General features: G+C 36.1%; 1 protein-coding gene across 1 annotated transcript in view; it reads right to left on the bottom strand.

The window, feature by feature from the left end:
* Positions 1-394: 394 nt before the first annotated feature.
* The window catches only part of abcg5 (ATP-binding cassette, sub-family G (WHITE), member 5), a 19,973-nt gene continuing 7,867 nt past the window's right edge, over positions 395-12,500 (bottom strand). Inside the window, exons 6-13 of the mRNA XM_056471268.1 lie at positions 12,135-12,274; positions 9,395-9,524; positions 9,073-9,286; positions 7,588-7,793; positions 4,701-4,839; positions 4,357-4,542; positions 2,182-2,294; positions 395-1,363 (exon numbers count right to left, since the gene is read on the bottom strand). Coding sequence (XP_056327243.1) covers positions 1,179-1,363; positions 2,182-2,294; positions 4,357-4,542; positions 4,701-4,839; positions 7,588-7,793; positions 9,073-9,286; positions 9,395-9,524; positions 12,135-12,274 — 1,313 coding nt within the window. The 3' untranslated portion in view covers positions 395-1,178. The remainder of the gene's footprint in view (positions 1,364-2,181; positions 2,295-4,356; positions 4,543-4,700; positions 4,840-7,587; positions 7,794-9,072; positions 9,287-9,394; positions 9,525-12,134; positions 12,275-12,500) is intronic.

Raw genomic sequence — 12,500 nt, 5'->3', positions numbered from 1 at the left:
TTTCTGTGTGGAGTTTGCATGTTCTCCTCGTGTTCGTGTGGGTTTCCTCCAGGTGCTCCGGTTTCCCCCACAAGTCCAAAGACATGCAGTACAGGTGAATTGGGTTGGCTAAATTGTCTATAGTGTATGTGTGTAAATGAGCGCAAAACATATGCTATATACTGTAAGTTGGTGGTTCATTCCGCTGTGGTGACCCCAGATAAATAAAGGGACTAAGCCGAAAAGAAAATGAATGAATGAATGAATGAATGAATGAATGAATGTTACAGCCAGCAGAATGAAACATTCTAACATCCTGTATAGAGAAATTTGGCTGTAGCGATATGCACTGCTAACCAGCAAAGGCATTAAAGACAGTAAAGTCTTATAATAATATATTATTTATTCAGTCACATTTAAAATCACATTATAGTACAAAACTTTATGAAGAAAATTGATGTATATTGTGGGAATATAAATTTATATAATCTATATATAACTGAAAAGTTATTTTTAGGGTGTGACAGACCTTAAAATGTCTTGGTTTCCTGAGCCCTGACTGTCTTCAAAGTAATGCAAATTCCTCAGTTGTACAGCACCGCGCAGTCTATTGTCTTCTCAAGCCGGTCAACTGGTCGGACGGTTTCTGTCTCCAGAACATCATTTGCACACTGTTTTAATGCTAAAATGTATAGTGAATAGGTACTTATTTGCTGATGAGATCGGGGCTGGAAAGGCAATTTACCCTGCCGACAACAACACTTCATTTGCATGCTTTGTTTAGGTTTGTCTCCACCTCTATGAATCACTGTCTGTAAAATGTATAAAAACTTAGTGCCTGCTGTACAGTTGAGAGTTTCTTTCGATGGCGCCACAGCCACACTGAGTTCTTCTTATTAAAGGGTACTGCTTTAAAGACAACCGAAAGTTCTCCCTGGTTTTTTGGGCTCGTCTTAGAATTTCACACCAGTTTGGTGCCATGAGCCAGACTAGAGAAATTCACAACAATATCCATGGAAAAGCATCAACTTCCATGGTGATGTTTTGTGGATATAATCTACAATGTTTTGATCTACAAAAAATACTAATTAAATTAACATTCTGTACACATTTGTTCACAGAAACAATAACACACACACACGCGCACACGCACACACACACACATACACACACACACACACACGCATGTCCATGGAGGCTCAGCGTCTGACAAGGTGGTCTCGTATCTTGAAGCTGATGATGCCCAGAATCACAAGAGCTGGCAGGAAGGCATAGAGCAGCAGGAAGTCTTCAGTGTAACGGGACAAAGCTCCAGGATAACCCTGATCTATGATCATATCCCCACTGTCTACCAGACACTCTCCAGGCAAACCAGCTAAAGGGGCTGAGAGAGAGAGAAAGAGGAATGGTTAGTCTGGAAAACGTATGCATTATATCTGTTAAAAACAGTGAAGCCAAAGTCAAAATATGATTCAGGCAAAACTGATATAAAAGTTTGTTCAAAAATATCTTTAATTCTGCAGTGATGCATTTAAAGTCAGAATTAAATCAAAATTGACTCTTCTTATTTTTATATGTATATAGTAGTGCTTGTTATGAACGAGGTTTGTGCACTTCATTATTTTGTAAGCATTCATTTACCCTTATAATCTTTTATCATAAACCATAACCTGCCCTCCCCCCTCAAAAGGAATTTTCTTTACTTCTGGTCACATGGAATGCCTTTAGGGTGGGGCTATCAGTGCCTGCCTTCGTCCATTGGTCAATCTTCCTACATTTTGTTAGCAATGCCCATCTTCCAACAATCTAATCGGTTCCCAAAGAAAATCAGGCACCACCCTTCTCTTCCCTTTTCTCAATTTATGACCATTTCAATCGTATGTATGACAATATGGGGGAAAAGAACAATCTCAAATTCTGTTTCATCGTGACTTTAAGTGATTTTGAAAAACCAAATTGACATTTTTTATGGAATATTGCAGTGCTTATTCTAAAATTTGGATCCTTGCATATCATTTTCTATTGTTCATGTGTGTATATGTATTGTTTATGTGTGTGTGTGTGTGTGTGTGTGTGTGTGTGTGTGTGTGTGTGTGTGTGTGTGTGTGACAGTCTGCGTTTAATTTAATTTACAGAATAAAGTTACTGCCCACACTTCGATTTCGAGAATAAATCTGACTGAAATAATATGATTTTTCTTACTGCAGGTAAAGTTGAGGCCGTAGAACTCAGTGACAATCAGAAGCTCGCAGCCATACTTCTGGAAAGTTAGATAACTCAACCACTGGAACACCACAGGCATTTGTTTAAAACCTCTGGAAGAAAGATAAAACATGACACATTCATGAACAAACTGTGTGCCATAGCATTATAATATGATGCATAACAGGTTACAGTAGATGTAAATCACTACTGTATATTAGCTGGGTCCAAAATCGCATAATACTAGAGTAGGTATTACACTTGATATTTGAATTTACTACACTACCTTTAGAAAAGTATATTCTATATAGTTTGAATGTGAATAGTATGAATGGAATTTGGGTGTACATCCGCCATTGGTATCACTTAATATCGATGGTCCCTTTAACACATTTTGTTGATTATAAGTTACATTGCAACTACACCGCAACTAATTCTTATTAAAGTATAATACGTCTGTGATACAGCTACGGTTCATTGGATGAGGAAGAAGACAGGTCGATGAGGTATTGGGGTAAGCAAGGTTTTTTAAAAAAGAAAAAAAAAAAAAGAAAACTGAGAAACTGTTAGGCCAATGGCCACTTATGATCCTTGCTTCCCCAATAGGTGTCGCCCTGATAGATATGCCATCTCTCCTGAACAATCACTGCAAAGACAAAGCTGTTAGTCATTTGCCAAACTGACCTACTACCCAGCCGCCATTCTCCCAATCCATTCCTCCCTTTTGACAGGTGTCCAACCATGCCCACTCGCCAAAATGTCTCTTTAGGTAAGGGTTCGGGTTGGGGTTAATATTGACATTTACTTGCAAAGTTTTTTCATAGTCAGAAGAATGTGAGTAGTATCAGCAGTCAGTCTACTACTAATACTCTAATGATAATTATTATTCTAAGGAAATTATTTCCTCATTATCACATGACCTTCACCTCCATACATGAATTTTCTAGTGTGGCATCATGGGATAGTGTAGCATCTATTGGATGTGCACTACAGAATCTCACTAGATGTAGTAGGTCACTGGTGACAAGCTCAGTTTCTGGAGGGCCATAGCTCTGCGCAGTAGAGGTCTGCACGGGACAAATTTTTTAGTCCCACTCCCGTGAGGTTTTATTCTGCACCTGACAGGTCCTGTCGTATATTCAGCCTTTGTCACCCGCTTAGATTAATTTTCTGCCAGACCCAACCATTCTCATTAAATTTAGATCTGTTTTCCAAAATCTTACTTTTAAATTGGGTACCAAAGAGAGAGAGAGATGATAGATAAAACTGTAGGTTGTGCAAGGATTGTAGGCTAAATGTTTTTGTTTTTTTGCCCCTTTGTGATGAGACATGAGTGTCACCTTAAACCTAAGGGTTCCAGTCTTGTGACTGCTAAAGGGTGAAACTTTGAGTTATTATCACATCGCGCAAAGGGAAATTTTTTTCCATTTGCGTCCATGACTCATGAAAAAATACTCCCATACATCAGACTTGCCTTCCTAATAGTAAACTGACCATTTATTAATGCAAGCTAAAGGACAACGCATCTTCACTTTGCTCTCCCATGTTGGTAAAGCCCGCTCTGGGGACCATTGTAGATGGTACACGCACAGACTGTGCAAAAAAAAAAAAGCACATACAGAAAGCACTGGTCATGCATTCATTGTGTGTAACAGTCATGAGCACTGGCTGTACTGGTGTTCAATAAGAATGAGAAAATCAGACATGCTGTTCCAAAATAACGTTGGGACTTAGGAACACTATATTGTTAGCCCTACTACTCCTATTCAAATTACATCAGAGTTACCAACCGATTCCACGTTTTATTTGGAAATTTCCCTGACCAAGAAATCTAGTTGGGTCCTGCGGTAATGCGGGAACGCTAATGCACAGTTTAGCTCTAAAATTCATTAAACTCACCTGATCAAACTAATTGAGTCTTTCAGGCTTGTTTGAAAAATTACTGTGTTGAAGCAAGGTTGGAACTAAACTGTGCGGGAGTTTGAGACCCCTGTAGTAGGGCATCCTAGTATTTCTCGTCTACTGTTTTTCGAATATTATGAATTCGAACATACTACAGTTCAGGCTCACATACTGTTTTTTACACACTATATAGTAAGGAGGTATGTGATTTTGGACACAGCTGAAGAATCAAAACAATATTTTGACATTTGAAAATCCAAATCATTTCTTCACCTCAGAAATCCAGAGCCCACCATGATTCCTGCTATATTGAGGAGAGCGACTCCACTGTTGACCATATTGGGGTCTTGGACAACACCCAACAAGACCAGTGTTAAGAGTTCACCAATGATGTGAGGCACCATGACCACGGCTGAAAAACACAGAAAGCGCACAGGATCTGGGTTCATGCCTACGGTCCTAAAACACAGAAACAAACACTGCATGAGGTCAAGATTCACCAAGCACTAGCTTTATTTGATCCCGAGGACATTGCCCTCACATCTGAACCCAAGTTACCCCGACACAAGCTCAGATGAACTCAAGTTGCTCAAACACACACACACACCCATACTTACCAATACAGGAACGAGGAGAAGATGAACACACTGATAATACTGAAGGGTAGGATATGGATGATGTAAGCCAGAAACATCTGCCATTTCTGGTATAAACCATCTTTACTCTCCTGATCAGAAATGGCTCGCAAAGCAGGGACTGTTTTGAAAAAAAAAGGCTTTTATTGAGTTTCCTCACTATTATTAAAACCGCATGAACGATTAGTGAATATACAGTAGCAGACACGTCTTGTGTTATAATTATATCACAAGATCTATATCTATAGAGCTAATCTATATCAAGAGCTCTAAGTTCAAGGGCAAGCAGTATCTCTGGACATGCTGGAGCAATTTGTAAAGCAATGCACCTACTGTGCGTTTTGCTGTCTTATCTGGTGACCTACAGTAAGATATGAGCTATTATCAAGCTTTAGGTCACGGATTACATTTCCCTATAGCACTGGCATAATCAGTCTAACTGCTGCATCACAATCAATTCTGCCCAGAGGCTGCCTTTCAAATCAGAGAGAAAGAAATGACTTCTGCACAAATATGTGGGAAATAAGATGCTTCAATATGCTTTACTTGTTTTCAGTAGGAGGTGGTAAACCACTGGCTTAATGAGTCAGATTCATTCAGTCAAATGCTTTGTTCAAAGCAAGTGGCCGTTTTTATAAGTGAGTTGCAGAGTCATTTATTAAAATTCATTCATTCATTTTCTTTTCGGCTTAGTCTCTTTATTAATCCGGGGTCGCCACAGCGGACTTTATTAAAATGATTTATTCAAAAATTAACGAAACAGTTCTGTGTTCACTGGAGATGCACACTAGCTCTACTGGGGATTTGAAAGTATTTTTCCTGCCAAAATACAGCAGGCGCCATGGGAATAAATCCCAGGGGGGATTTGTTGATTTGTTGAATGTTGATCTTCAGTAAGGAGGGTATTTTATTCAATCTAAATAAAGCGATTTTCTTTAATGTAGTTGACGTAGAGTCATTCGTAAATTAGTAGCAGCAAAAATGCTGATTACCAATGCAATTTTCCATGAATCTGCTATATTAGCGATTAAAATATTACTTATCTAGTTAACATTAACTTGTCTACAGTAGCTTGTAGCGAGCAATGTGCTACGTCCGAACTGACCCCACTGTATTTTTTTGTATAATCAATTGTTATTCTGTCCTTAAGTGTCCTAATTAACGTGGACACTTCTGGACATATATAAGTACATTTATATGTACAATTGACTGTATTATTTGTGTCCCCATTAAAAATTGCTCATTAGTAAATTTTGTATTTATTGTTCCCCCCTACTGTTAAATGAAATTTAGAATAAATGAAAGGCGCAGAAAATAGTTTATAAGAAGTTACACAACTGTGTATACAATCAACATGACATTTAAAACATTTTTACACTTGTGAAAACTGCAGTTTTTGGTATCACTCAACTATAAATTATTTAAAAAAACAACAACAACATCAACACACAATTATGCTTTATATTTAGAATTTTGGTGCCCTGTTTATAAATTTTTGTGGGAATTTTCCTCAATTAATGGAAGGGATCTTTAGTTCTAAAGGTTGCAAGTTCAAGTTTCTGTTGCGAGGAGTTGTGTTTCAAGGAGACATAGATTTAATAAAAACAGCAACTGATTTTGGCAAAAAAGGTCAAATTTTGGAATATTTAAGACTGCAAGAGGTGTTTATGCTCTCATTTGCCACCCATCGCCACTACATTTTTCAGCTTTTAAATGTCTAACAAAGGTCATTAACCTAACACACTGCCTCAATACTGTATATAAATATTTATATAAAGTACAAGAGTAAAGAGAGGAATATTTCTCCTTTACCTAAACCAAGCAAAACAATAAAAATGCAATTTGTTATATATATATATATATATATATATATATATATATATATATATATATATATATATATATATATATATATATATATATATATATATATATATATATATATATATATATATATATATATATATACACACACACACAATACAATTACATACATTTTTACATACATTACAATGTAATTCAGCATAGCAAGAGTTTATATGCCAGTTTATGAATCAGGCATATTTAGTGATTTAAATTTTTTTTTATTATAATATTACAGTTATCATATTTTATCCATAACCTACAGAAGATAAAAATAGTATTTATAAGTTACATAAAACAATAACATGTAAATAAAAGTCATTAGCCTTTTTTCCATTCGATTGCAACCCCTGGGGTTATTATGCTAGATTAATGACACAGTAATAGTGTTAGTTGCAGAAGATTGATCTTATGGCACAATGTTAAACTTTGACACCATTACGGCACTTACATCCATTAAAAATAAAGGACTGAATATAGAGGCTCCAAGTGGCGGTGTCCAAAATTAGGCTAAGAATAGTCTTGAGCTGTACATACTGTGCCCACCATTCTCATTAAGTGAGGTTAATATTAAATTAAACAAATGAATAATTAATAATAATAATTAAAAAATTATATGGTTTTTAGACTGTTGCACTTTTTTGTTTTGTCAACAAGTTTGTTTATATATTTTCTATTGGTGTGTCTGCACGTCGTGTGCAAAGTTTGTATGTTTGAAACCATCTCCAAGGATAGTGGGGGTCACGAGTCACTAGAACCTTTATTTTGGGGGTCGCGTGCTGAAAAGTTTGAGAACCCCTGCCTTAAACCACTAGATTTACCCATTTTGTTAGTTTTTAACCATTTAACATAAAAAATGAGCATGATCACTTATTATTTTACATATTTTAGTAAGAAAAGTTCAAAATAATTATGCTGTTCTGTAAATTATGATGGAAAATTATTTCACTCAGATTGCAGGCTGGATACAGTATATCAACACACTGACTGTGAACTGTATACTTACATAGAGCTACAGCGTTCAGCATGCCAGTATAAGGAGATGCACCCATGGATTGGTAGATTAGGCCGATTCTGTCCTGTACAGCACCTTTTGTCACATCCTTTCCAAGCCTCATGAGGAAAAAAGCAATAAAGAGGCCGTAGATGAGATTCTGGGAGAGGCGCATGAGAATGCCCATCCTGTCACGGGACACATTGCGAAAGGTCCGTCTGTGTGTGTATGTAAAAGAGAGAAAAATTAATGAGAAAAGTTTTGTTGGTAACCAAAATATGTGTTCATATTCAAAATGTTCACAGATTCAAAATTATAAAGGGTGGTTTATACTTCTGCATCGGGTGATCGACGTGACCCACAGCGCCTGCCTTGCACGCGAGTAGTCATGGATTTATACTTCTGCGTGCTGTTTGTAATAATAATAACAATAACACTTCTGAAACGCTAGCTGGCAGCAGGTTTTAATGTTCCTCTGTGTCGAGTTTCTTCGCGAAAGTTTTTTTTTTCTGAGTGCTACCTTAATGTACAAGTAGCTTAAACTCGCTCATTCAGATGGGAACTGGCGGATGTGCAAAAACTTTAATCATAAGGTAAACACAAAGCAAAAGTCTCCATCTGGAACTCCTTCATGTGACTCAACACTTGTAAACAATCGCTCCATCGGGCTCGCGGCTCTCACCACCGCCCACGCTCCTCACCACTACCAAGCCAACCAATCACAGAGCTTGCGCTATGCGTCATTGCGACATGTAGTTAAATTTTTTGAGAGATGTTCATCAGTGTGGCGTTAGCCACAGTGAGGGTTATGCAACCACGCACATGGTGCACCAGAACAGAAGTATGAATCAGCCTTAATGATGGATGGCTGCTTCTCACTTAGGGCTGTTTATGCTAAAAAGGAGCAATCATCATTAATGGGCGGGTGTTTCCACTTCTGATGATATGTACAAAGTGAGAATGGCAATCAAAGTGTTTTTGCAGACTGTTTTTATCAAGTGTGATTATAGAAATTACCATTACACTGCAAAAATGATTTTCTTACTTAGATTTTTTGTCTTGTTTCTAGTCCAAATATCTAAAAAAATAATAATTTTTGGACTAGAAACAAGACAAAAAATCCAAATAAAAAATCATTTTTTTGCAGTGTAGAGGCTTTCTATATCCACACACTATTACCACACAACTGTGTTTAAACCCCTTATAATAATGATTTTTGCATAATATGTCCTCTTTAAATTTAGTATTCATTGTTTTTTCATGTTAGTAAATGCATTACCATAAATGGAACCTTATTGTAAATCATTTTAATGAAAAGGTATATAAACTTTATATACTTATTGTAAATTGTTACAGTTTTAATAGTCAGATCAGGTGTAGTTGCTTTTTGAGTCAAAATTGTCAATCTTTCACTCTTTATAGTATCCCTTCTCGTTCAACCAAATAATAAGGAAAAAGATTTAACATTCTGACTCAGTGTTGTTGCTACTGTGTTACCTCAGGAGGACACCAAGTTTGGAGATGCAGTTGGGGGACTCTTTGCTTTTAAAGGGAATCATAGGTTTGTCTGGTCTCTGGCAGTTTTGTTCAATCTTTTCCTGCATGTTTGTGTAGATCTCTGAGTTCTGATAGGCTGACGTGATATCATGCATGCGCCTGTAGGTGGCAGCTTCCCTCTCGCTGCAGCGTGTGTCCACAGAGGTCAGATCCACTGCCAATCACAAACCATTTTAGAAAACATTAATTTTGGCTTAAGTTTTGGCTTTAAAATGCCCTCAGTCCTTATGAGATCCTTAAATATGAGATTCTAAATGGCTACCATAAATATCGAAGGGGTTGCAGTATTCGGGACACTCGTATCCACAGCGGCTGAAGAAATCCACCATCTCTTGAGGCTGTCCACAAAACACCAGCTCCCCTTGACTCATGATTGCTATTCTGTTAAAGATCTGGATAAATGTATACAAGTTTCAGTCATTTAGAATAATTCAAGACTATCACATTGAACAATGAAAGGTACATGTTTTTGAGTGGTAATGATATACAGTAACACTGAACATTACCTCATTAAAAAGATTCAGCCAAACAAAGTAGTCATTCATCTTTTTGGTAATAACAGTAGTATAGTGACAGCTTTTCATATGGTTTTATAGCAATAATTTCTTAAAAGTCTGAAATCTTTCACCAAGACAAACTCCAATGGCTCTATTTTAATGATCTACATGTAGGTGCAAAATCTAAAGTGCAGGAAGCAAAAGCATAAAGGGCATGTCAGAATCCACTTTTGTTATTTTAAGGCCGGAAAAATATGGTGCATGGTCTAACAGGGTTGTGCTTATTCCCTTAAAGATTTATGGGTGTGTTTTGAGCATAACATGCATTAAACCAATCAGAGTCTCATCTCCTATTCCCTTTAAAAGTCAGTTGCATCACACCATGGCGCATTTGCTATTTACATGGCGACTTTGTAAGTGGAAAAACTGAATGGAAAAATTGAATGCTTCACTAACGAGATAACAGTTAAACAGACGATCTGCAGCACGACGATAAAGAACGAGCCTCCTCCATTCGGTCTCTTTGCTTTGTGTTTACTTTTACTCTTTACTTAACTCCTTTACTTTCGTGGAGTAAGGAAACGCACTCCACTAAAGACATCCATTAGCCTACATATTTAATTTAGTTTTTTAAGCTCAAAGATTTGTTTCAAATCTATTTTTAAATTCAGTTCTAATTTCCAGCAAACGACTAAATGAACAATATTAATTAAGTGTGGTAAAAAAACTGAGATATCCAAACACACGTCTTTTTTTATGCCCCATATAGTGTGGCATACGCCTCCAAAAACTGACAGGAGGACAAATCTAAACTTGTTTTTATTAAAACATATATAAATATGCATATAATAAATAATACTACTAATAATAATAATAATAATAATAATAATAATAATAATAATAATAATAATAATAACATTATAATAAAACTGCAATTTGTCATAAATAAACTGAAAAAATCCACCCAGACATGATGATGGAGGTATTTTTTTATATTTATAGAAAATAATAATTTTTGTAACATTTTAATCCTTTATTTATCCTCTGCGCTGGACTTTAGACCAGGTTTTATCTGGTCAATGGTGATGTCTATTTCAATTTCTCAAAATAGCCACCTCTTTTACAGACTGGCACACCCATGAGTCCACAAAGTGGTGCAAATGGATTTGCTATTTAAAGAACGTGGCGCAAAACGTAAAAATTAGGGTTGCGCTGGTCTGAAAATAGCAACAAATCAATCAAAACAGGTCTTGCGACTTATTGCACCGGGTGTATGATAGGGCGCTGTTACGTCCTGAGACGTCTCTTTGGTGGGCACAATGTACTTTGTTTTGTTTTTCCCTCTCTCTGTCTGTGTCCCTGCAGGTAATTGTGTCCACCTGGTAGTGATCATTGGGGCTTTTCAGTGATTGGCTGTTGGGAGAGGAGAGAGAGTATTTAACCTGAGCTGCACTTCAAACCAGTGTTGGTGGTGGCTAGATGGTGCAGCTATGGTTTATCTTTGTTCTGTTTATTTTGAGGGTTAAGTAGGAAGGTGGATGCCATTTTGTTTTGAATTCGTTTTCTCCTGTTTATGACAGTAAAGGGAGTTAGTTTATGTTGAAGTATTTTTCTTTCTTTTTCTTTTCAGATTACCAAGAGATTATTTTAGGAGTTAGCTTGATTTTGTTTGTTGTTTTGGCCTTGCTCCCTTCTGAATTAATACCCTGTTTTCTTTGTTACATTTGCTATATCTAAATAACCTTTCTCTTTTTTTTGATTTGACCTTGTTGTTTAAGTCTGTAGTCATTCTGTTTGAGGAGATGAGAGTTCTCTCATTATTTTTTCCAGCCTTTTCACATAACCAATCTTTTTTTTTTTTTTTTTTTTTTTTTGTGGTCAGATCCCTAGACCTAAAAAGATCAAGATTGCCTTAACACACCTCCTTTATAGACTGGCACACCAATGAGTTTCCATGAGATATGAAAGCTGTTTTTAGCTTTTGAACAAGTCTCTGTTTATGTATTTTATGTATTGAAGGTGCTATTGCAAATGTAATATATTATTATTTTGGTGGGTTGATAAAATAAACAAATTTAAAAAATAACAAATTTAAAAATTAAAGAAAAAAAAAACTTTATAAATAAACTATATAATATATATATATATATATATATATATATATATATATATATATATATATTATTTATTTTTTTTTATTAAAGATTCCTAAATCAAGTAAAGGGATTTTTCAAAGTCTGGAAAGAAAATCATAATATTATCATCAATTACTTGTTTATAGTACTTTTTTATAATTCACTTAAATCTTTTAGTTCAAATGTAAATATTTAACAAATACCAATAAAACACTGTATTTTAAGTATGAATGGTGCTGACTAATATAATGTATTCTTATTATGTTCTTATTATTTTGTGAATGTATGCTAAATCATACACCTTTTTGGTCCATTTGCTCAGTCAAGTCATTTCAACTGCATTAGTTAAAACAGAAAATGATTAGCTCACTCTGAACAGCTCTGATCGAGGCTGGTGGATGGTGACGATGACGATTCGGTCTCTTCTAGCCAGCTCTGCCAGCAGCATCACAATCTGATTGGCCGTCATGCTGTCCAGGCCTGTGGTTGGTTCATCCAACAGGATCACCTCTGAAAACAAAGCAAGTAAAAACTTTTCACAAAAAGTCTACCTACTGTCTTTTGAGAAACAACTTCGAGAGTCTTATTAATTTGGCGGTTAAAGCAATTAATAGCTTCCCCTTTGTCTAAATTAATTGGCTGATGAATTCATTTGCTGCTTGATTGGAGAAGGCAGCAGATGAAAGCCCCTTATAATTGCCGATTTGTGTTCAGGTTTGGAGTGGCCTTGACTAAT

This window comes from Danio aesculapii, chromosome 13 (assembly GCF_903798145.1).
Source record: "Danio aesculapii chromosome 13, fDanAes4.1, whole genome shotgun sequence".
NCBI lineage: Eukaryota > Metazoa > Chordata > Actinopteri > Cypriniformes > Danionidae > Danio > Danio aesculapii.
Note: the sequence above shows the minus strand (reverse complement) of the source record. Positions and strands in the feature narration are given on the sequence as shown.